The sequence below is a fragment of the Hyla sarda genome, chromosome 2 (assembly GCF_029499605.1).
Source record: "Hyla sarda isolate aHylSar1 chromosome 2, aHylSar1.hap1, whole genome shotgun sequence".
Classification (NCBI taxonomy): Eukaryota; Metazoa; Chordata; class Amphibia; order Anura; family Hylidae; genus Hyla; species Hyla sarda.
The window spans coordinates 392,628,775-392,655,084 of record NC_079190.1 but is presented as its reverse complement, the minus strand read 5'-3'; the positions used below and the strand labels follow the sequence as shown (position 1 = coordinate 392,655,084).

The 26,310-nt window shown below is 49.6% G+C and overlaps 1 protein-coding gene across 1 annotated transcript; it reads right to left on the bottom strand.

Moving 5' to 3' along the window:
* Positions 1-18,153: 18,153 nt before the first annotated feature.
* On the bottom strand, positions 18,154-25,654 carry LOC130356750 (protein spinster homolog 1-like). The gene is made up of 2 exons (XM_056558665.1): positions 25,518-25,654; positions 18,154-19,720 (listed from the first exon to the last, which is right to left on the bottom strand). The coding sequence occupies exon 2, from the start codon at positions 19,693-19,695 to the stop codon at positions 18,181-18,183; it is 1,515 nt and encodes a 504-aa protein (XP_056414640.1). The 5' UTR covers positions 19,696-19,720; positions 25,518-25,654; the 3' UTR covers positions 18,154-18,180.
* Between the last annotated feature and the right edge of the window lie 656 nt (positions 25,655-26,310).

Below are 26,310 nucleotides of genomic sequence, written 5' to 3'. Positions count from 1 at the left end.
ATTGCCGGCGCTGCTGCCCCGTTGCCTCCCCCCATCCCCGGTGGCATAATTACCTGTTACCGGGGTCGGGTCCGCGCTGCTGCAGGCCTCCGGCGTGTGTCCCCTGCGTCGTTGCTATGCACTGCACGGCTCGGCGCATGACGTCAGTGTATCGGGGTATACACGCGCACACACGCACCCTCATTTTACCATGGATATTTGGGTAAAAAACTTTTTTTACCCAAATATCCTTGGTAAAATGAGGGTGCGTGTTATAGGCCGGTGCGTGGTATACCCCGATAAATACGGTATATATATATTAATATACACCTAGAAATACATCAACTACATAAAAACATCTTTTAGAAAAATATTTCTCCAGACCTGCCGAGTATATCCCCGTACTTCACAGTGTCTTCTTAGTTTATATATTTTAATCTTTTGACCTTTTAACCCCACTAGGACCAAGGGCATCCTGGGACTTAAAGGGGTATTCCAGGCCAAAACTTTTTTTTATATATCAACTGGCTCCAGAAAGTTAAACAGATTTGTAAATTACTTCTATTAAAAAATCTTAATCCTTTCAGTACTTATGACCTTCTGAAGTTAAGGTTGTTTTTTTCTGTCTAAGTCCTCTCTGATGACACCTGTCTCGGGCAACGCCCAGTTTAGAAGCAAATCCCCATAGCAAACCTCTTCTAAACTGGGCGTTTCCCGAAACAGGTGTCATCAGAGAGGACTTAGACAGAAAAGAACAACCTTAACTTCAGAAGCTCATAAGTACTGAAATTGTTAAGATTTTTTAATAGAAGTAATTTACAAATCTGTTTAACTTTCTGGAGCCAGTTGATATATATAAAAATGTTTTTGCCTGGAATACCCCTTTAAGATTGAACCGATTATTATTGATATATGTCATGAATGCATCAACGGTCAGATGGTACAGGGCTAATACACAGTGATGTCACAGTACAGGGATAATACACAGTGACGTCACAGTACAGGGATAATACACAGTGATGTCACAGTAGAGAGATAATACACACAGTGATGTCACAGTACAGGAATAATACACAGTGATGTCACAGTACAGGAATAATACACAGTGATGTCACAGTACAGGGATAATATATAGAGTGATGTCACAGTACAGGGATAATATACAGAGTGATGTCACAGTACAGGGATAATACACAGTGATGTCACTGTACAGAGATAATACACAGTGATGTCACAGTACTTGGATAATACACAGTGATGTCACAGTACAGGGACAATACACACAGTGATGTCACAGTACAGGGATAATATACAGAGTGATATCATAGTACAGGGATAATATACAGAGTGATGTCACAGTGCAGGGATAATACACAGTGATGTCACATTACAGGGATAATACACACAGTGATGTCACAGTACAGGGACAATACACAGTGATGTCACAGTACAGAGATAATACACAGTGATGTCACAGTACAGGGATAATACACACAGTGATGTCACAGTACAGGGATAATACACAGAGTGATGGCACAGTACAGAGATAATACACAGTGACGTCACAGTACAGGGATAATACACAGTGATGGCACAGTACAGAGTTAATACACAGTGATTTTTATCACAGCAACAAAAAATTATCAAATTAAAGGTTCCTCTCTAGTAAATCACAGCAGCTGAAAATAACCTTTTTCTAAAACATATATACCGTATTTATCGGCGTATAACACGCACTTTTTAGGCTAAATTTTTTAGCCTAAAGTCTATGTGCGTGTTATACGCCGATACCGCCCCAGGAAAGGCAGGGGGAGAGGGGCCGTCGCTGCCCGCTTCTCTCCCCCTGCCTTCCCTGGGGTCTAGAGCCCTGCTGCCGGCCCTTCTCACCCCCTGGCTATCGGCACCGCTGCCCGTTCTGTCCCCCTGACTATCGGTATCGGCGCCGATAGCCAGGGGGAGAGAAGCGGCGCCGACAGCCAGGGGGAGAGAAGGGGCAGCGGCACCCATTGCCGGCGCCGCTGCCCCGTTGCCTCCCCCCATCCCCGGTGGCATAATTACCTGGGTCGGGTCCCCTTCGTCGTTGCTATGCGCTGCACGGCGCATGACGTCAATGCGCCGCGCCGTGCATAGCAACGACGCAGGGGACGCACGCCGGAGGCCTGCAGCAGCGCGGACCCGACCCAGGTAATTATGCCACCGGGGATGGGGGGAGGCAACGGGGCAGCGGCGCCAGCAATGGGTGCCGCTGCCCCTTCTCTCCCCCTGGCTAATGGGGCGCCGGTACCGATAGTCAGGGGGACAGAACGGGCAGCGGTGCCGATAGCCAGGGGGAGAGAAGGGCCGGCAGCACGGCTCTAGACCCCAGGAAAGGCAGGGGGGAGAGAAGCGGGCAGCGACGGCCTCTCTCCCCCTGCCTTTCCTGGGGATGTATCGGGGTATACACGCGCACACACGCACCCTCATTTTACCATGGATATTTGGGTAAAAAACTTTTTTTACCCAAATATCCTTGGTAAAATGAGGGTGCGTGTTATAGGCCGGTGCGTGGTATACCCCGATAAATACGGTACTTTAATGGTATGCTTTAAAATGAGTATAGCTAAAGCAAAATAAACTATAATTTGTGACCTAAAAGTGAAAAAATCATATCAAATAACGAGACAAAGGTCCTATTGTTAGATAGACAGCACCCTAGGAGAGAGATAATGTACCTTTTACCACAATTGTCAGTCACTGCGGTTATATCAGTGGTACAATTAATAATGCATTCTCATATATACTCCATGGTGCTACTCATAATCTAGGACCTCTCCCCACACCACATGAGAAAGGTGATAAGGTAAAATGGTACAATTTGGTATCCGTTCCGACGCGTTTCCCCCCAACTTGTGGGGTTTCTCAAGGAACTAATAGGATACAATCGTCAGTTATAAAAAATAACTTGTCTCTGGTGCTTTTAGATTGTCTCTGATGCAGTAGGTGCCTGAATAAATAAACATATAAACAAACTATTTGCATCTCTCTCAGTACAACATAGAAACTGCAAAACACATACATGAAAAAAGTACATGCAAACTCTCCCCAGGAGGGGTACATACCATCACTTGATTGACACCACTCTCATGGCCGATAAACTATGGACAGTCTATTGCACTGCATCTCCATAGAAGAAACACTAGATAAACAAGCAGCAGTGCATGTCCATCAGTTTTATAACACATTGCATTAACACAGTCAAACAGGGGGGAGGGGGGAGCATGATGTCACATAGTTCCCAGCTGTGGTACATACCTATCTCATGCCCGCCTAGTACCAACGATGGATACCGCGCGCCACGATAAGCGCACTCCTTAATCCCCGGCGGCATGTATACGGCTCAGCATACTGCCATTAAATACACCGTCCGGCATACACTTCCGGGGTAGCGCCGATGCACTTCCAGTAGGTACCCATCTGCGTAACGAGCATGCGTGACTTCCCTGCTTCTGAAAGTGTATTCTGTGATGTCACTCAGATCATGCGCAGGCGCGCTCAGGTTTCTCATCCCACAGCGCCCATATCGGAGTCTCCGTGTGCGCCTATTGCGCATGATCGGAGCTACTCCCGATCATGTGACCGTCATGTGATTTTGGTGTTTATCAACATTATGGTAAGGAATGGCCAATGTCAGTCCACTCTATCCCATAGTATACAAACAAGGTAAGTATCCCTCATAATATGAACTACTGTCCATCGGGGAGGTTTTTAATGAAAAAATTGTTTCTTTATTATTATTACAGAACACCGTAGATGGTAATTAATATGTAGGTCTGTGATTATGTCCGCAAATTGGGATGTATTTATGATCACCAAATCCATTGTCCTTCCATAGTGGTTATCAAAAGGAGAGAGAGGTAGCTATAGAGAAAGTAGCTATAAGATGATAACAGAGATGGTAATACTAACACTTAGAGTAGCAAAAAGATCTATCACTCTAATCATATATTGAGATGACATAGCTACCCAGAATCTTATTATGTCATAACTTCCTCTTATGGCTATACCTGTTCCGGATCCCTGCTGATCTTATCATTAATCCCAGCATCATTAAGTTTTATGACTATATTTCACTAGGGAAGATAGATATAAATAAGGACTCCAGAACATATGTGGAGGAAAAGAGAAAGAAAAAAATGGGGAGACAGAGGTGCCCCCCTAAATCTAAATCCTCAACCCTACCTTTTGAGGGACCCACCTCCTTAACAGGGTGGCCTCAACCACGAGGACTTTCCCTCCCTAACCAAGTGATGGATCTATCCGGTTCACATCCTACAGAAAGGAAAAAGAGACGAATGTCTTTGGCGATCCCATCCCCACAGATCTATAATCACAGCCTGCCAGCAAATTATAGTTAGAAAGTCTTCATAATGTTCACCAGATAAGTCCTAGCTCCTACGTTGGAGACAAATAGATAATATAAAAAGGGGGGAGAACAAGGCAATGTATTTCATCTCCTAGTCTCCTGTAGCCTAAGCAAATCCTCCTTTATCATCCAATGGAGTGACACTACAAATTATCCCTGTTCAATAAAGGGTGTGAATAAAAGGCTCTCATTTAAGCCATAAGGTCTCACTGTTTTCAGTCTGAAAATCCATTCAGCCTCCTTCCTCAATATCTTTCTATCCGTATCGCCTCTCCTTATACTCTATCTGATGACCTCTATCACCTGAAATGTTAATACCTTAGGATCTCCATTGTGTTGTTCCCACACATGTTTGGCTATAGAAGTATCACGTCTATGTCGTATGTCACCCAGATGTTCCCCCACCCTCCTTCGTATCTCACGGCTCGTTTTCCCCACATAGCCTAATGGGCATGTACATCTACATAAATATACCACTCCACTTGTTTTACAATTTGCGAAATCCCTGATCTTGAATTCTTCACCTGTGTGATCGTTCTTAAAGGTTTTGGATTTGTCCATAAAAGGGCATGCTATACAATTCCCTCCACATCTAAAAGTGCCTATAGGCTTTCTTGCCAACCAAGATCCTGATACTTCCTCTATTTCAAAGTGGCTGTGGACCACAAAGTCCCTGATGGATCTGCCTCTTCGAAAAGTAATGGACGGATGGTCAGATAACACATCTTTCAAGTGAGGGTCAGTTTTTAGAATGCCCCAGTATCGACCCAAAATGTTTTTAACCTGTTCTGATCTTTCATCAAAGGTGCCTACCATGCGGATCTGTTTGCTGTTATTGGGTGGTCTAATTTTAGGAGTAAGAAGATCTGTCCTATCACTCTTAAGTGCATGTTTAAAGGCTTTTCTGAGGACCCTATGGGGATACCCCCTTTCTTGGAACCTCTTTCTCAGGTCAGCCGACTGCCTAATAAAGTCCTCCCTGTCTCAGTCGTAGATACTGACCCTTGGGGATCCCGTGTTTCTGAGGGTTGGGGTGGTGACTCTCGTATCTTAATAAGTTATTGGTCACCGTGGGTTTCCTATATATGCTCGTCCTAAGGCTCCCCCTTCCGTCTTTCTCAATTAGCACATCCAAAAACGGGAGGGATACAGAGCTGCTTTCTGATGTAAACCGCAGCCCAATAGGATTATGATTGAGGGATGATACAAACTCTTTAAACAAAGCCTCCGTACCCTTCCACAATATAAACACGTCGTCTATATATCTTCCCCAATATAGAATTTTTGATGTATACTGGTTTTCCTCCTCTCCAAAGACAATGTTATCCTCCCACCAACCCAGGGTCACATTTGCGTATGTGAGGGCACAGGGGCTCCCCATCACTGTGCCCTTGAGTTGGTGGTAGACACCACGGTCAAATATGAAATAATTATGTTGCAAAACAAATTGGAGGAGGGATAATACAAAGCGACTATGTTCTTGACAGGGGGTACCTCGAGACCTTAAATAGTGTTCAGTGGCCTTTAGACCCCACTCGTGTGGTATACTGCTATATAAGGCCTCTACGTCTATTGATGCTAGTAGAACATCTGTTTCCACTGTTATCCCGTCGAGTTTTTGCAATAAGTTCGAAGTGTCCCTAATATACGAGGGAAGGGCAGTTACAAATTCTCTCAGGATCCTGTCTACATATATGCCACAATTCTGTGTAATTGAGGAGATACCTGATACAATTGGTCGTCCTTTTAGGGAATGAAGCCCCTTATGGACTTTTGGCAACGCGTAAAAAGTCGCTATTTGTGGTTTTTTGGGAAGGAGGAATTGAAACTCATCCCTATCAATCAGTCTTTTATCTAAGGCATCAACAAGCACATTTTCTAGTTCCAATAAGAATTCATCAGTCGGATCCGAAGTAAGTACAGCATATCCGTCCCTGTCCCGAAGAAGGTCTAAACACATGGTCTTATATTTGTCAGTGGGTAAGATAACCAGATTTCCCCCTTTATCTGCCGGTTTTAGCACAATACTTCTATCTTTTTCAAGTCTCCTCAGGGCCTGCATTTCCATATTATTAAAATTGTTCTCAAAGTGCATGGGCCTTGTATTTAGATGTTTCAGATCATCCTCAACCATTTTCTGTAAGATGTCGATCGCTGGAGCGTCAGTGGGGGGAGGGGGCATCCTCTCACTCTTCAGTTTTAAAGAAGTGAATGGGCCAATCCCCGACTCCTCTGGTCTCAGAGTGTTTAAATCCGCCAGCATTCTGACATCTTCCAGGATAGGTCTTTCTATACCAAGGCCTAGACTTTCTATCTCTTCCTGCTGAGAGAAGTGTTTGTGCCACCTAAGTTTGCGGAGGAAAAGATGTAGATCCTTAACCCACGAAAATAATTTAAATCTCCCTACAGGTACATAGGACAGTCCTTTCTTCAGGACAGAAATTTCAGCTTCAGTCAATACCTTGTCTGAGAGATTAATAATGCGATTTTTTACTGTCTCCTCTCTCTCAGTCTGTATTGGGAGGTCTCTAAAGGGGCAGCCTGGGAGGTTAATGATGTAATCAATGAGGATGTAGAGGAGGAGGATGATATGGGCCCTGAAGGATCTCCCCCTAGACCTCTTCCTGATTGTTTCCATTTTCCCCCTCTTCCCTTACCTCTTCCTTTTCCTCTTCCCCCCCTGCCTCTACCAGGTCCCCTATTTATCCGTTTATTCCCTGAGTCAATCTCTGACTCTATTTCAGAGGAGGAGACTTCACTACTGTTACGCCGAGCGCTCCGGGTCCCTGCTCCTCCCCGGTGCGTTCACAGCGTTCTCCTATTCGCAGCGCCCCGGTCAGACCTGCCGACCGAGTGCGCTGCGATAATGTTCCCAGCTGGGATGCGATTCGCGATGCGGGACGCGCCCGCTCGCGATGCGCATCCCGACTCGCTTACCAGACCCGTTCCCCGTCTGTGCTGTACCGACGTGCGCGGCCCCGCTCCCTAGGGCGCGCACGCGCCGGGTCTTTGCGATTTAAAGGGCCGGTGCGCCACTGATTGGCGCATGAGGTTTTAATCAGTACCTTCACCTGTGCACTTCCCTACTTATACCTCACTTCCCCTTCACTCCCTTGTTGCCATTGTGCCAGTGAAAGCGTTTCCTTGTGTGTTCCTAGCCTGTGTTCCAGACCTCCTGCCGTTGCCCCTGACTACGATCCTTGCTGCCTGCCCTGACCTTCTGCTACGTCCGACCTTGCTTTTGTCTACTCCCTTGTACCGCGTTTATCTCAGCAGTCAGAGAGGTTGAGCCGTTGCCGGTGGATACGACCTGGTTGCTACCGCCGCTGCAAGACCATCCCGCTTTGCGGCGGGTTCTGGTGAATACCAGTAGCAACTTAGAACCGGTCCACCGACACGGTCCACGCCAATCCCTCTCTGGCACAGAGGATCCACCTCCAGCCAGCCGAATCGTGACAGTAGATCCGGCCATGGATCCCGCTGAGGTCCCGCTGCCAGTTGTCGCTGACCTCACCACGGTGGTCGCCCAGCAGTCGCAACAGATGGCCACCAGCTGTCTCAACTGACCGTGATGCTACAGCACCTACTACCACAGCTTCAACAATCATCTCCTCCGCCAGCTCCTGCACCTCCTCCGCAGCGAGTGGCCGCATCCAGCCTCCGTTTATCTTTGCCGGACAAATTTGATGGGGACTCTAAATTTTGCCGTGGTTTTCTTTCACAATGTTCCCTGCATTTGGAGATGATGTCGGACCAGTTTCCAACTGAAAGGTCAAAGGTGGCTTTCGTAGTCAGCCTTCTGTCTGGGAAAGCCCTGTCATGGGCCACGCCGCTCTGGGACCGCAATGATCCTGTCACTGCCTCTGTACACTCTTTCTTCACGGAGATTCGAAGTGTCTTCGAGGAACCTGCCCGAGCCTCTTCTGCCGAGACTGCCCTGCTGAACCTGGTCCAGGGTAATTCTTCTGTTGGCGAGTACGCCATCCAATTCCGTACTCTCGCCTCCGAATTGTCCTGGAATAATGAGGCCCTCTGCGCGACCTTTAAAAAAGGCCTATCCAGTAACATCAAAGATGTGCTGGCCGCACGAGAAATCCCTGCTAACCTGCATGAACTTATTCATCTTGCCACCCGCATTGACATGCGTTTTTCCAAAAGGCTTCAGGAGTAGTATTGAGCGGCATAGGCCATATTCGAATTTGCGAATATTCGCGAATATATGGACGAATATTCGTCATATATTCGCGAATATTCGTAATATTCCCGTTTTATTTTCGCATATGCGAATATTCGCGCATGCGAAAATTAACATATGAGAAAATTAACATATATAAAAATTTGCATAGGCAAAAATTCGCATATACGAAAATTTGCATATACAAATTTTCGCATGCGCGAAAATTCGCACACCAGTCTCACACAGTAGTATTAGAGCCTTCTTTACACCACACAAGCTGGAAGCAAAGAGGGATGATCACTGTGATGTGTACTGTGAAAAAAAAACAAAAAAAAACGAATATTCGTAATTACGAATATATAGCACTATATTCGCGAATTCGCGAATATGCGATATTCGCAAATAAAATTCGCATTGCGAATATTCGCGAGCAACACTAGTCAGGAGCTCCGCCAGGATATGGACTTTGTTCGCACTAGGCGGTTTCTCTCCCCGGCTCCTCTCTCCTCTGGTCCACTGCAATCCGTTCCTGTGCCTTCTGCCGTGGAGGCTATGCAAGTTGACCGGTCTCGCTTGACACCTCAAGAGAGGACACAACGCCGCATGGAGAACCTTTGCCTGTACTGTGCCAGTACCGAACATTTCTTGAAGGATTGTCCTATCCGACCTCCACGTCAGGAAAGACGCACTCTGGCTCCGCACAAAGGTGAGACAGCTCTTGATGTGAACTCTGCTTCTCCACGTCTTACTGTGCCTGTGCGGATTTCTTCTTCTACCTTCTCCTTCTCTGCTGTGGCCTTCTTGGATTCCGGATCTGCAGGAAATTTTATTTTGGCCTCTTTCATCAACAGGTTCAACATCCCGGTGACCAGTCTCGCCAGACCCCTCTACATCGCCTCTGTTAATAATGAAAGATTGGATTGTACTGTGCGTTACCGCACGGAACCCCTCTTAATGTGCATTGGACCCCATCACGAAAAGATTGAATTTCTGGTCCTCTTTAACTGGACTTCGGAAATTCTTCTTGGATTACCGTGGCTTCAACGCCATTCCCCTACCTTCGATTAGACCACTGGGGAGATCAAGAACTGTCTTAAGCCTGCTCCCTGTACTGTCAGTCAAGACCCTGTGGCCCCTCCGATATCTGGTCTCCCCAAGGCCTATCTGGATTATGCTGATGTTTTTGCAAAAAACAAGCGGAGACTTCGCCTCCTCACAGGCCTTATGACTGTCCTATTGACCTCCTCCCTGGTACTACTCCACCCTGGGGTAGAATCTATCCTCTGTCTGTTCCGGAAACACAAGCCATGTCGGAGTACATCCAAGAGAATTTAAAAAAGGGGTTTATCCGCAAGTCTTCCTCCCCTGCCGGAGCTGGATTTTTCTTCGTTTCCAAAAATGACGGATCCTTACGCCCTTGCATTGATTACCGCGGACTTAATAAAATCACTGTAAAAAAACGCTATCCCCTACCTCTTATCTCGGAACTCTTTGATCGCCTACGAGGCGCCCACATCTTTACCAAGCTGGACTTAAGAGGTGCATATAATCTCATCCACATCAGGGAGGGGGACGAGTGGAAGACCGCGTTTAACACCAGAGATGGACACTTTGAATATCTGGTTATGCCCTTTGGGCTTTGCAACGCCCCTGCCATCTTCCAAGACTTTGTAAATGAAATTTTTCGTGATCTTCTATATACCTGTGTTGTGGTCTACCTAGACGATATTTTGATTTTTTTCTGCTAACCTAGAAGAACACCGCCAGCATGTCCGCATGGTTCTTCAGAGACTGCGGGACAATCAATTATATGCCAAAATGGAAAAATGTCTCTTTGAATGTCAATCTCTTCCCTTCCTAGGATACTTAGTCTCTGGCCAGGGACTCCAAATGGACCCAGATAAACTATCAGCCGTATTGGATTGGCCACGCCCCTCCGGACTCCGTGCTATCAAACGTTTTTTGGGGTTTGCCAATTATTACAGACAATTTATTCCGCACTTTTCCACTATTGTGGCCCCTATCGTGGCCCTAACCAAGAAAAACGCCAGCCCTAAGTCCTGGTCCTCAAGCGGAAGATGCATTCAATCATCTCAAAACTGCCTTTTCTTCTGCTCCCGTACTCTCCAGACCTGATCCATCTAAGCCCTTCTCGCTGGAGGTAGACGTCTCCTCGGTGGGAGCTGGAGCTGTACTCCTACAAAAAAATTCTTCCGGACATGCTGTTACTTGTGGTTTCTTTTCTAGGACCTTCTCTCCGGCAGAGAAAAACTACTCCATTGGTGATCGAGAACTACTGGCCATAAAATTGGCGCTTGAGAAATGGAGGCACCTGCTGGAGGGATCCGAATATCCAGTTATTATATACACTGATCACAAGAATCTCTCTTATCTTCAGTCTGCCCAACGGCTGAACCCTCGCCAGGCTAGGTGGTCGTTGTTCTTTGCCTGTTTTAACTTTGAAATTCATTTTCGCCCTGCTGACAAGAACATTAGGGCTGACGCCCTCTCTCGTTCATCGGATCCCTCTGAAGTGGAAGCTTCCCCGCAACACATTATTCCTCCGGACTGTCTGATCTCCACTTCTCCAGCCTCCATCAGACAAACTCCTCCAGGGAAGACCTTCGTCTCTCCTCGCCAGCGCCTCAGGATTCTCAAGTGGGGACACTCCTCACACCTCGCAGGCCATGTTGGCATCAAAAAATCCATCCAGCTCATCTCTCGATTTTATTGTTGGCCTACCCTGGAAGCTGATGTTGTTGATTTCGTGCGGGCTTGTACAGTCTGTGGCCGGGACAAGACCCCTCGCCAAAAGCCTGCTGGTCTCCTCCATCCTCTGCCTGTTCCTGAACGACCATGGTCTCAGATTGGTATGGACTTTATTACTGACTTACCTTTATCCCATGGCAACACAGTTATTTGGGTGGTCGTTGATCGATTCTCCAAGATGGCACATTTTATCCCTCTTCCAGGTCTTCCTTCTGCGCCTCAGTTGGCGAAACAATTTTTTATACACATTTTTCGCCTTCACGGGCTTCCTACGCATATCGTCTTGGATAGAGGCGTTCAATTTGTGTCAAAATTCTGGAGGGCCCTCTGTAATCAACTCAAAATCAAATTAAACTTCTCGTCTTCTTATCATCCCCAATCTAATGGGCAAGTGGAAAGAATTAATCAGGTCCTGGGTGACTATTTGCGACATTTTGTTTCCTCCCGCCAGGATGACTGGGCAGATCTTCTACCATGGGCCGATTTCTCGTACAATTTCAGAGTCTCTGAATCTTCCGCTAAATCCCCATTTATTGTGGTGTACGGCCGTCACCCTCTTCCCCCCCTTCCCACTCCCATGCCCTCTGGTTTACCCGCTGTTGATGAGGTGACTCGGGACTTCTCCACCATATGGAAAGAGACTCAAAATTCTCTCTTACAGGCCTCATCCCGGATGAAAAAACATGCTGATAGGAAAAGAAGAATTCCCCCCATTTTTTCTCCCGGAGACAAAGTATGGCTCTCCGCCAAGTATGTCCGCTTTCGTGTCCCCAGTTATAAACTGGGACCACGTTATCTTGGTCCTTTCAAAATCAAGTGCCAAATCAACCCTGTCTCTTACAAACTCCTTCTTCCTCCTTCTCTCCGTATTCCCAATGCTTTCCATGTCTCTCTCCTTAAACCACTTATCCTTAACCGCTTCTCTCCCAAGGTTGTTGCTCCCACTCCAGTTTCCGGGTCCTCTGACGTCTTTTCGGTGAAAGAAATTCTGGCATCCAAGACGGTCCGAGGTAAAAAAAAATTCTTGGTTGATTGGGAGAATTGCGGCCCACAGGAGAGGTCATGGGAACCTGAGGACAACATCCTGGACAAGAACCTTATCCTCAAGTTCTCAGGTTCCAAAAAGAGGGGGAGACCCAAGGGGGGGGGGGGTACTGTTACGCCGAGCGCTCCGGGTCCCCGCTCCTCCCCGGAGTGCTCACAGCGTTCTCCTATTCGCAGCGCCCCGGTCAGACCTGCCGACAGGGTGCGCTGCGATAATGTTCCCTGCCGGGATGCGATTCGCGATGCGGGACGCGCCCGCTCGCGATGCGCATCCCGACTCGCTTACCAGACCCATTCCCCGTCTGTGCTGTCCCGGCGCGCGCGGCCCCGCTCCCTAGGGCGCGCGCGCGCCGGGTCTTTGCGATTTAAAGGGCCGGTGCGCCACTGATTGGCGCATGAGGTTTTAATCAGTACCTTCACCTGTGCACTTCCCTACTTATACCTCACTTCCCCTTCACTCCCTTGCTGGATCTTGTTGCCATTGTGCCAGTGAAAGCGTTTCCTTGTGTGTTCCTAGCCTGTGTTCCAGACCACCTGCCGTTGCCCCTGACTACGATCCTTGCTGCCTGCCCTAACCTTCTGCTACGTCCGACCTTGCTTTTGTCCACTCCCTTGTACCGCGTTTATCTCAGCAGTCAGAGAGGTTGAGCCGTTGCCGGTGGATACGACCTGGTTGCTACCGCCGCTGCAAGACCATCCCGCTTTGCGGCGGGCTCTGGTGAATACCAGTAGCAACTTAGAACCGGTCCACCGACACGGTCCATGCCAATCCCTCTCTGGCACAGAGGATCCACCTCCAGCCAGCCGAATCGTGACAACTACCTCTTGGTTCGGCTACTTTTTCAGAGGTTATATTATATGCCCTGTGTTCCTTAAACTCTAAGAGATCCCTCTTAAATTGTTTATGTTTTCTTTCTTTTATATTATTGACAAGGCGCTCAACGGAGGTTTTCAAGATGCTATCCCGTTTCTGGAATTCAGGATCTTCCTTCTGATCCAGCGCTTTCTCCAGAGCTCTCAGACAGGGAAATCTTTTCCTCTTCTAAAAGTAGCTTCATTAATCTAATGGAACTTTCTGTTAGCTCTGTATCCCACTTAGTTTGAAATTCCGGGGTATTGTTACGCCTAGCGCTCCGGGTCCCCGCTCCTCCCCGGAGCGCTCACGGCGTCTTTCTCCCTGCAGCGCCCCGGTCAGTCCCGCTGACCGGGAGCGCTGCACTGTCTTGGCCGTTGGGGATGCGATTCGCACAGCGGGACGCGCCCGCTCGCGAATCGCATCCCAGGTCACTTACCCGTCCCGGTCCCCTGCTGTCTTGTGCTGGCGCGCGCGGCTCCGCTCTCTAGGGCGCGCGCGCGCCAGCTCTCTGAGACTTAAAGGGCCAGTGCACCAATGATTGGTGCCTGGCCCAATTAGCTTAATTGGCTTCCACCTGCTCCCTGGCTATATCTGATCTCCTCCCATGCATTCCCTTGCCGGATCTTGTTGCCATCGTGCCAGTGAAAGCGTTTCCTTGTGTGTCCAAAGCCTGTGTACCTGAACTTCTGCTACCCATCCTGACTACGAACCTTGCCGCCTGCCCCCGACCTTCTGCTACGTCTGACCTTGCCTCTGCCTAGTCCTTCTGTCCCATGCCTTCTCAGCAGTCAGCGAGGTAGAGCCGTTGCTAGTGGATACGACCTGGTTGCTACTGCCGCAGCAAGACCATCCCGCTTTGCGGCGGGCTCTGGTGAAAACCAGTAGCCTCTTAGAACCGGTCCACTAGCACGGTCCACGCCAATCCCTCGCTGACACAGAGGATCCACTACCTGGAAGCCGAATCGTGACAGTAGATCCGGCCATGGATCCCGCTGAGGTGCCGCTGCCAAGTCTCGCTGATCTTCCCACGGTGGTCGCTCAGCAATCGCAGCAGATTGCCCAACAAGGACAGCAGCTGTCGCAGTTGACCGCCATGTTACAGCAACTTCTGCCTCTGCTACAGCAGCAACCATCTCCTCCGCCAGCTCCTGCACCTCCTCCGCAGCGAGTGGCCGCTCCTAACCTCCGCTTGTCCCTGCCGGACAAATTTGATGGGGACTCTAAACTCTGCCGTGGATTTTTGTCTCAGTGTTCCCTGCATATGGAGATGTTGTCGGACTTGTTTCCTTCAGAACGGTCTAAGGTGGCGTTCGTAGTAAGCCTTCTTTCAGGAAAGGCCTTGTCTTGGGCCACACCGCTCTGGGACCGCAATGATCCTGCCACAGCCACAGTCCAGGCCTTCTTCACTGAACTCCGGAGTGTCTTCGAGGAGCCAGCCCGAGCTTCTTCTGCCGAGACTGCCCTGTTGAACCTGGTCCAGGGTAATTCTTCAGTGGGCGAGTACGCCATCCAATTTCGTACTCTTGCTTCCGAGTTATCATGGAATAACGAGGCTCTCTGCGCGACCTTTTAAAAAGGCCTATCCAGTCGCATCAAGGATGTGCTGGCCGCACGAGAGATTCCTGCCAATCTGCAAGAACTCATCCATCTAGCTACCCGCATTGACATGCGTTTTTCTGAGCGACACCAAGAGCTCCGCCAGGAAAAAGACTTAGATCTCTGGGCACCTCTCCCACAGTATCCGTTGCAATCTACGCCTGGGCCTCCCGCCGAGGAGGCCATGCAAGTGGATAAGTCTCGCCTGACCCAGGAAGAGAGGAATCGCCGTAGGGAAGAAAATCTCTGTCTTTACTGTGCCAGTACCGAGCATTTCTTGGTGGATTGCCCTATCCGTCCTCCACGCCTGGGAAACGCACGCACGCACCCAGCTCACGTGGGTGTGGCGTCTCTTGGTTCCAAGTCTGCTCCTCCACGTCTCACGGTACCCGTGCGGATTTCTTCTTCAGCCAACTCCTCCCTCTCAGCCGTGGCCTGCTTGGACTCCGGTGCCTCTGGAAATTTTATTTTGGAGTCGTTTGTTAATAAATTCAGCATCCCGGTGACCCGTCTCGTCAAGCCGCTCTACATTTCCGCGGTCAACGGAGCCAGATTGGACTGCACCGTGCGTTACCGCACAGAGCCCCTCCTCATGTCTATTGGACCCCACCTTGAGAGGATTGAGTTCTTCATTCTCCCCAACTGTACCTCTGAGGTCCTCCTCGGTCTGCCTTGGCTCCGGCTTCATTCCCCCACCATTGATTGGACCACCGGGGAGATCAGGAACTGGGACTCTGCCTGCCACAGGAAGTGCCTCTCCCCCCCTCCCAGTCCCGTCAGGCAAGCCTCTGTGCCTCCCCATGGCCCCCGTCCTGGTGTCACACTGCCCCGTGCCAGGCCTCGCCCTCTGCCCTCCCTCCCCATTCCCACTCCTGCTATACTGCCTGCCGTTGAGGAAACCCTCCATTCTTTCCCGGTGTCCTCATCCCAGGGGAGGCAGTTACCGGACAAAGAGAAGGGGAGACCTAAGGGGGGGGGGTACTGTTACGCCTAGCGCTCCGGGTCCCCGCTCCTCCCCGGAGCGCTCACGGCGTCTTTCTCCCTGCAGCGCCCCGGTCAGTCCCGCTGACCGGGAGCGCTGCACTGTCTTGGCCGTTGGGGATGCGATTCGCACAGCGGGACGCGCCCGCTCGCGAATCGCATCCCAGGTCACTTACCCGTCCCGGTCCCCTGCTGTCTTGTGCTGGCGCGCGCGGCTCCGCTCTCTAGGGCGCGCGCGCGCCAGCTCTCTGAGACTTAAAGGGCCAGTGCACCAATGATTGGTGCCTGGCCCAATTAGCTTAATTGGCTTCCACCTGCTCCCTGGCTATATCTGATCTCCTCCCATGCATTCCCTTGCCGGATCTTGTTGCCATCGTGCCAGTGAAAGCGTTTCCTTGTGTGTTCCTAGCCTGTGTTCCAGACCTCCTGCCGTTGCCCCTGACTACGATCCTTGCTGCCTGCCCCGACCTTCTGCTACGTCCGACCTTGCTTCTGTCTACTCCCTTGTACCGCGCCTATCTTCAGCAGCCAGAGAGGTTGAGCCGTTGCTAGTGGATACGACCTGGTCACTACCGCCGCAGCAAGACCATCCCGCTTTGCGGCGGGCTCTGGTGAAAACCAGTAGTGACTTAGAACCGATCCACTAGCACGGTCCACGCCAATCCCTCTCTGGCACAGAGGATCCACTACCTGCCAGCCGGCATCGTGACAGGTATGTGGTTTTGCTGCAGTACACAGTGATGTCACATTACAGGGATAATACACAGAGTGATGGCACAGTACAGAGATAATACACAGTGATGTCACAGTACAGGGATAATACACACGGTGATGTCACAGTACAGGGATAATACACAGTGATGTCACAGTACAGGGATAATACACACAGTGATGTCACAGTACAGGGATAATACACAGAGTGATGGCACAGTACAGAGATAATACACAGTGACGTCACAGTACAGGGATAATACACAGTGATGGCACAGTACAGAGTTAATACACAGTGATGTCACATTACAGGGATAATACACAGAGTGATGGCACAGTACAGAGATAATACACAGTGGTGTCACAGTACAGGGATAATACACAGTGATGTCACAGTATAACCATCTCACAGCCGGACCACCATGTAATTTCAGCAGAAAATAAAGCAGGGCCTCATGTTCAAGTTTCGCCTAAGGCCTCACAAAGTCTAGAGCCGCCTCTGGTCGGCCCTACCATGGGACCCGGTGGGACCATAAGTCCCAGGTGGCACTTTTCAGGGGCAGCATTTTGCTGCCCCCTTTTTTTTTGTGCCTAGTAGGTTCATGGTAGGGTTGGCGCCGCCGCTGCTCACTGTTCTAAAGCAGCTGCGGGGTATATTAGCGCAGCGGGAACTTTAGACAGTGAGTCTGCCTCCGGCCGACCGGGGTCTGACGAGGGACATCGCACAAGTGACGTACTTCTGCAGACCCGCTCAGGAGGACGTCAGTGACGTCACTCGTCAGGCCGCTGCCGGAGAGGAGAAGCGCTGTGCAGGGCAGGTAAGTGTGTCTCTGTGTGTGTCTGTGTGTGTCTGTGTGTTTGGGGGGCTATGGCTACCTAATGTGAGGAATCTATGCTACCTAATGTAGGGAAACTATGTTACCTAATGTGGGGAATCTGTGCTACCTAATGTGGGGAAACTATGCTACCTAATGTAGGGAAAGTATGCTACCTAATGTGGGGAAGCTATGCTACCTAATGTGGGGAAACTATGTTACCTAATGTGGGGAATCTGTGCTACCTAATGTGGGGAAACTATGTTACCTAATGTGGGGAATCTGTGCTACCTAATGTGGGCAAACTATGCTACCTAATGTGGGGAAACTATGTTACCTAATGTGGGGAATCTGTGCTACCTAATGTGGGCAAACTATGCTACCTAATGTGGGGAAACTGTTACCTAATGTGGGGAAACTGCTACCTAATGTAGGGAATTGATGCTACCTAATGTGGGGAAACTATGCTACCTAATGTGAGGAAACTATGCTACCTAATGTGGGAAATCTATGCTACCTAATGTTGGGAATCTATGCTACCTAATGTGGGGGGCTTGAATGAGCTGCGGCATATGGGAGGCCTTAATAAATAATTAGAAACTTATACAGCAAGTGACATATGGGGGTCCACCTGAGTAAGTGACACATGGAGGGGGGGTGCTGAACAATTGATGTATTGGGGGGGGGGGGGGGCACAGGCACATTCTTTGCATAAGGGCCCTCTGCTGTCTGTGTCCGCCCCTGGGTAGAGAATAAGGGGTAAAGTGGAACATAGAACAAATGCAGTTATTTTTTTCTTAATTTTTCTTTTAATGAAGTAAACGAGATAAAGGTAAGCAATGACTTTTCCTCAGTCTGAAGCGCAGTCCTCATCGGCAGGAAGCAGTGAGGAGGAGGAGGATGACGGAGGTTCTGATTCCATCTCTGCTTCTTTTTCATCCCTCTCTATATATAGGGCCGTGGCCATGAAGAAGGCCCCTCCAATGACTGCCATTATGGTGCAGGTCATGAGGGCATACTCCAGGCTGCGGTATTTCAGAAGAGGGGATTTGGCATATCCTCGTTCGTAGGTGTCAGATATCAGGCCTATGAGGTACGGGCTGCCGGCGTCACCTAGGAGGTGATAGATTGTCATCTGCATGGCCAGGGCTGAAGATCTCCTCCACGGAGTTACTACTTTTAGTATAATGTCAGATATGAGGGTGAAATTTACTGACAGAAGCGTCTCTCCGATGAAGATGAAGATGTTGGTGGCAACGAGGCTGATGTTGCCAAAAGTCAATGCCAACAGAAGAAAAGGGGCGGAGAGCATCATCGCGCATCCACACACAAGCGGGTCCGCCCGTGGGTTGGATTTGCGATATCTTTTACTTATCTCCGTGCCTGCTACAACTCCCAGAATGCCGGAAACGACTGTAACCACACCAAATATTAGGATGTCGTGATAGTCACACGGTTCAGCACGGCAAGGGTCCTTCTCTTGTAGGAGTGTTCGTGCGTGGGTCAGGTATGACGGACCCCATACACCTATGGCTCCCACTATGAAGGATACAGCCGTCGATCCCATGGTGGTTAACATGAAGCTTCGATTTTTAAATAGTTTTTTCAGATCTGTCGCCCATTTGGCAAACTTCTGGGATTTGTTGTTCTTCTTCCCGTTTGTAGTCGTTCTTGGAAGCTCCTTTGTGACCAAAATCATCAAAGCCAAAGCTATGAGGCCCAGGCCAGGGGTGACCCGAAATGCCCAGTGCCAATCGCCCCTTGCTGCATCAGTCACTTTGGGCCCGATGATGTATCCTAGTCCGCAGCCTACAGGTATGACGGAGTAAAACACGTTCAGCATGCGGGTCCGCTGGTCACTTGTAAAAAGGTCTGCAATGATGGAGGGGGCGATGGTGCAGAAAGTCGCCTCTCCGGCTCCAACCAGTCCACTCGTCAGCAGGAAGAGCAGGAAGTACCCGTCAGGGATGAATGACAGGGTAAGTGTCATGCTCAGCCAAATGATGACTCCTGCGCAAACAGTATATTTCTTATTACAGTGGTCGCCCAAATATCCGGCAATTGGTGCGACCAGCACGTAGCTTCCAATGAACAATGTATTCAATAAGCCGGACAGACTAGCATTGGTGTCATATGCTTTCTGTATATAAGGCAGCACCCCCGCCACGCTGGAGCGATTTGCATAGATGAGCAAATTAACAAAGGCGAGGATCACTACGGTGATGATGGAACGTGCGGTGGACATCACGCTTAGAGATGGCAGGTTCTGCCTCTCAGGGATATCGCCCTTTTCTACATCCATATCACCATGGTCCTCCATTGCTTCTTCCTCCTCCTTCAGCAATGGGTCTTGTGGAGAGGCCATGGTCACAGGTCAGAGCCTGAAAACACTAGAGAGAGAGAGATAAGTGAACACATTAGACAACATGTCATCATTCCTGTCATTATACAATAGATCTGTCACGATGCCGGCTGGCAGGTAGTGGATCCTCTGTGCCAGAGAGGGATTGGCGTGGACCGTGCTAGTGGACCGGTTCTAAGCCACTACTGGTTTTCACCAGAGCCCGCCGCAAAGCGGGATGGTCTTGCTGCGGCGGTAGTGACCAGGTCGTATCCACTAGCAACGGCTCACCTCTCTGGCTGCTGAAGATAGGCGCGGTACAAGGGAGTAGACAGAAGCAAGGTCGGACGTAGCAGAAGGTCGGGGCAGGCAGCAAGGATCGTAGTCAGGGGCAACGGCAGAAGGTCTGGAAACACAGGCAAGGAACACACAAGGAACGCTTTCACTGGCACTAAGGCAACAAGATCCGGCAAGGGAGTGCAGGGGAAGTGAGGTGATATAGGGAAGTGCACAGGTGAACACACTAATTGGAACCACTGCGCCAATCAGCGGCGCAGTGGCCCTTTAAATCGCAGAGACCCGGCGCGCGCGCGCCCTAGGGAGCGGGGCCGCGCGCGCCGGGACAGAACAGACGGAGAGCGAGTCAGGTAGGGGAGCCGGGGTGCGCATCGCGAGCGGGCGCTACCCGCATCGCGAATCGCATCCCGGCTGGCAGCGGAATCGCAGCGCCCCGGGTCAGAGGACGTGACCGGAGCGCTGCCGCGGGGAGAGTGAAGCGAGCGCTCCGGGGAGGAGCGGGGACCCGGAGCGCTCGGCGTAACAGTACCCCCCCCCCTTGGGTCTCCCCCTCTTCTTGGAGCCTGAGAACCTGAGGAGCAGACTTTTGTCTAGGATGTTGTCCTCAGGTTCCCAGGATCTCTCTTCAGGACCACAACCCTCCCAGTCCACTAAAAAAAAAATTTTTCCCTCTGACCTTTTTGGCAGCTAAAATTTCTTTGACCGAGAAGATGTCCGAGGAGCCGGAAACAGGAGTGGGAGGAACAGATTTGGGAGAAAAACGGTTGAGGATGAGTGGTTTGAGAAGAGAGACGTGAAAGGCATTAGGGATACGAAGAGAGGGAGGAAGAAGAAGTTTATAAGAGACAGGATTAATTTGACACAAAATTTTGAAGGGACCAAGATAGCGTGGTCCCAACTTGTAGCTAGGGACACGGAAGCGGACATATTTAGCGGAGAGCCATACCTTGTCTCCAGGGGAAAAAACGGGGGGAGCTCTTCTTTTCTTATCCGCGAACTTCTTCATGCGTGATGAAGCCTGTAAGAGAGAATTTTGGGTCTCTCTCCATATGATGGAAAGGTCACGAGAAATTTCATCCACAGCGGGCAGACCAGAGGGCAAGGGAGTAGGGAGGGGGGGAAGAGGGTGACGGCCGTACACCACGAAAAATGGGGATTTGGAGGAAGACTCAGAGACCCTGAAGTTATACGAGAATTCGGCCCATGGGAGGAGATCTGCCCAGTCATCCTGGCGGGAGGAAACAAAATGTCGCAAATAATCACCCAAGATCTGGTTAATCCTTTCTACTTGTCCATTGGACTGGGGATGATATGCAGAAGAAAAATTTAATTTAATCTTGAGTTGTTTACAGAGAGCCCTCCAGAATTTAGACACGAATTGGACGCCTCTATCCGAGACAATCTGCGTAGGCAACCCGTGAAGACGAAAAATGTGTACAAAAAATTGTTTAGCCAACTGAGGCGCAGAAGGAAGACCAGGAAGAGGGATGAAATGTGCCATTTTGGAGAATCGATCAACGACCACCCAAATAACAGTGTTGCCACGGGAAGGGGGTAAATCAGTAATAAAATCCATACCAATCAGAGACCAAGGCTGTTCGGGGACAGGCAGAGGATGAAGAAAACCAGCGGGCTTCTGGCGAGGAGTCTTATCCCGGGCACAGATAGTGCAGGCTCGCACAAAGTCCACAACATCCGTCTCCAGAGTCGGCCACCAATAGAAGCGGGAGATGAGTTGCACAGATTTCTTGATACCTGCATGACCTGCGAGATGGGAGGAGTGACCCCATTTGAGGATTCCGAGGCGTTGGCGAGGAGAAACAAAGGTCTTTCCTGGAGGAGTCTGCCTGATGGAGGCAGGAGAAGAGGAGATCAGGCAGTCAGGTGGAATGATGTGTTGCGGAGAGAGTTCAACTTCTGAGGCATCCGAGGAACGAGAGAGAGCATCGGCCCTAATGTTCTTATCGGCAGGACGAAAGTGAATCTCAAAATTAAATCGGGCAAAGAACAGAGACCACCGGGCCTGGCGAGGATTCAGCCGTTGGGCAGACTGGAGGTAGGAGAGGTTCTTGTGGTCGGTGTAGATAATAACAGGAGAACTTGATCCCTCCAGTAGATGCCTCCATTCCTCAAGTGCTAATTTAATGGCTAGAAGCTCTCGATCCCCGATGGAGTAGTTCCTCTCCGCTGGAGAGAAGGTCCTAGAGAAAAAACCACAAGTGACAGCATGCCCGGAAGAATTTTTTTGTAGAAGAACAGCTCCAGCTCCCACTGAAGAGGCATCAACCTCCAATAGGAAGGGTTTGGAAGGGTCAGGTCTGGAGAGGACGGGAGCCGAAGAAAAGGCAGACTTGAGTCGTTTAAAGGCGTCTTCTGCTTGAGGAGGCCAGGACTTGGGATCAGCATTTTTTTTGGTTAAAGCCACGATAGGAGCCACAATGGTAGAAAAATGTGGAATAAATTGCCTGTAATAATTGGCGAACCCCAAAAAGCGTTGGATAGCACGGAGTCCGGAGGGGCGTGGCCAATCTAAGACGGCAGAGAGTTTGTCTGGATCCATCTGTAGTCCCTGGCCAGAGACCAAATATCCTAGAAAAGGAAGAGATTGGCATTCAAACAGACATTTCTCAATTTTGGCATAGAGTTGGTTGTCACGAAGTCTCTGAAGAACCATACGGACATGCTGGCGGTGTTCTTCTAGATTGGCAGAAAAAATTAGGATATCGTCCAGATATACAACAACACAGGAGTATAACAGATCACGAAAAATTTCATTGACAAAGTCTTGGAAGACGGCAGGGGCGTTGCACAGTCCAAAGGGCATGACCAGATACTCAAAGTGTCCATCTCTGGTGTTAAATGCCGTTTTCCACTCGTCCCCCTCTCTGATGCGGATGAGGTTATAGGCGCCTCTTAAGTCCAATTTAGTGAAGATGTGGGCACCTTGGAGGCGATCAAAGAGTTCAGAGATGAGGGGTAAGGGGTAGCGGTTCTTAACCGTGATTTTATTAAGACCGCGGTAGTCAATGCAAGGACGTAGGGAGCCATCTTTTTTGGACACAAAGAAAAATCCGGCTCCGGCAGGAGAGGAGGATTTACGGATAAAGCCCTTTTTTAGATTCTCCTGGACGTATTCGGACATGGCAAGAGTCTCTGGGGCAGAGAGAGGATAAATTCTGCCCCGGGGTGGAGTAGTGCCCGGGAGGAGGTCGATAGGGCAATCATAAGGCCTGTGAGGAGGTAGAGTCTCAGCTTGTTTTTTGCAGAAAACATCCGCGAAGTCCATATAGGCCTTAGGGAGACCGGTTACTGGAGGAACCACAGAGTTACGGCAAGGGTTACTGGAAACCGGTTTTAGACAGTTCTTGGAACAAGAGGACCCCCAACTCTTGATCTCCCCAGTGGACCAATCCAGGGTAGGGGAATGAAGTTGAAGCCAGGGAAGTCCAAGGAGAATTTCCGAGGTGCAATTGGGGAGGACCAAAAGTTCAATCCTCTCATGATGAGATCCGATGCTCATAAGAAGGGGCTCCGTGCGGAAACGTATGGTACAGTCCAATCTTTCATTATTTACACAATTGATGTAGAGGGGTCTGGCGAGACTGGTCACCGGGATGTTGAACTTGTTGACGAGAGAGGCCAAAATAAAATTTCCTGCAGATCCAGAGTCCAAGAAGGCCACTGTAGAGAAGGAGAAGGCAGAGGCAGACATCCGCACAGGCACAGTAAGACGTGGAGAAGCAGAGGAACTTCAGCGGGATCCATGGCCGGATCTACTGTCACGATGCCGGTTGGCAGGTAGTGGATCCTCTGTGCCAGAGAGGGATTGGCGTGGACCGTGCTAGTGGACCGGTTCTAAGCCACTACTGGTTTTCACCAGAGCCCGCCGCAAAGCGGGATGGTCTTGCTGCGGCGGTAGTGACCAGGTCGTATCCACTAGCAACGGCTCACCTCTCTGGCTGCTGAAGATAGGCGCGGTACAAGGGAGTAGACAGAAGCAAGGTCGGACGTAGCAGAAGGTCGGGGCAGGCAGCAAGGATCGTAGTCAGGGGCAACGGCAGAAGGTCTGGAAACACAGGCAAGGAACACACAAGGAACGCTTTCACTGGCACTAAGGCAACAAGATCCGGCAAGGGAGTGCAGGGGAAGTGAGGTGATATAGGGAAGTGCACAGGTGAACACACTAATTGGAACCACTGCGCCAATCAGCGGCGCAGTGGCCCTTTAAATCGCAGAGACCCGGCGCGCGCGCGCCCTAGGGAGCGGGGCCGCGCGCGCCGGGACAGAACAGACGGAGAGCGAGTCAGGTAGGGGAGCCGGGGTGCGCATCGCGAGCGGGCGCTACCCGCATCGCGAATCGCATCCCGGCTGGCAGCGGAATCGCAGCGCCCCGGGTCAGAGGACGTGACCGGAGCGCTGCCGCGGGGAGAGTGAAGCGAGCGCTCCGGGGAGGAGCGGGGACCCGGAGCGCTCGGCGTAACAAGATCCTTCATACAGAGCAGAAATGTCCAGCACAGAACCAAAAGATAACACTAAGACCATCGCAGCCTCAGTAGAAGACGCTTCTCTATAAGTGTTTTATATGGAGACGTCTTCCCTGAGGTTACCAATGTCTGATAACCCTGAACCTGTCCGGTCCTAGTAATATCTGATAACCCTGAACCTGTCCGGTCCTAGTAATATCTGATAACCCTGAACCTGTCCGGTCCTAGTAATATCTGATAACCCTGAACCTGTCCGGTCCTAGTAATATCTGATAACCCTGAACCTGTCCGGTCCTAGTAATATCTGATAACCCTGAACCTGTCCGGTCCTAGTAATATCTGATAACCCTAAACCTGTCCGGTCCTAGTAATATCTGATAACCCTGAACCTGTCCGGTCCTAGTAATATCTGATAACCCTGAACCTGTCCGGTCATAGTAATATCTGATAACCCTGAACCTGTCCTAGTAATGGAGGATTATAAGGGCTTGGCTGTATGGTCACTGGGCCATGTGAACTTCATACTGTAGATACAATTGGGCTATCCTGCTATATACATTTACTAATAATGAACCTACCCCACCTCATTGGGATCTATCCATCCCCTATATGACTTTCTGCCACTAGTTGATTTGAAAATGTTCCCTTTCGGAGTACCCGGAGTATTTCTATTGTACACACAGAATTCTATTATATACTATTATATTTCTGCCCTAATCTTTCTGTTATTCTTTTACTACACCACCAAATCTTTCTCATAGACTTATATCTTTTAAAACTTCATGAATTAGGACTCTTTTTCTTGGGGGCTTTTTTGGGCATAATTGCATTTTAGCACTTTTGCAAGAAAAAGCTCTGGTCATGATACTATCTGTGCGTTTTATTATGTTTAATGCCTAAGCCAAGTATTGTCACAATGCTATGAGAAATATAACTTTTGTTATTTCTTTTGGAAATTAATTTCTTGTCTTTTTTTTGCTAAAAAAAAAAGCAACAACAATAAAAAAAAAAAACTGTCAAACAAAAAGCCCTGTGTATGTATGAATAGAAAAGGCTGAGACTTACCTTGTGGTTCTCTCTTCAGACAAGGAACGGTCAAAATCTTGAATTCTCTATCGCAAATAGAAACTCTCTAACAAACACTTTGCACCACAGGTTGTGAATGCAAAACACACTGAAGAGACTGCAGCCGGCGCGCACCTCCTTGTACAGCTTACGGTGACATCATCACAAGCATGTGTGACATCACAGGGTTCTAAACCATCTTCAGGTATGTGTATATCTGTATAGTAAATGTGAGTAGCCATATTAGTCCAGTGATGCAGATTTTAATACCTTTTTTATTGGACTTTGCACATTTGGGATGAATAAATAGTTTTCATTTTTTCACCAAACCTTGAGTGCCACAGCATTTTCCTTGGAACTACGTATGCAGGATCCTGGACCCAGACCCTAGCTGGAGGCACCTACTCACACTTTAGGAGTGCTGCTTTCTTCTTTGACATATATATATATATATATATATATATATATATACATATATACCGTATTTATCGGCGTATAACACGCACTTTTTAGGCTAAAATTTTTAGCCTAAAGTCTATGTGCGTGTTATACGCCGATACACCCCCAGGAAAGGCAGGGGGAGAGAGGCCGTCGCTGCCCGCTTCTCTCCCCCTGCCTTTCCTGGGGTCTAGAGCCCTGCTGCCGGCCCTTCTCTCCCCCTGGCTATCGGCGCCGCTGCCCGTTCTGTCCCCCTGACTATCGGTGCCAGCGCCCCATTGCCGGCGCCGATAGCCAGGGGGAGAGAAGCGGCGCCGACAGCCAGGGGGAGAGAAGGGGCAGCGGCACCCATTGC

What these genes read in the sequence shown, in the direction of transcription:
- LOC130356750 (XM_056558665.1), bottom strand. Translation starts at nt 19,695, where the DNA reads ATGGCCTCTCCACAAGACCCATTGCTGAAGGAGGAGGAAGAAGCAATG.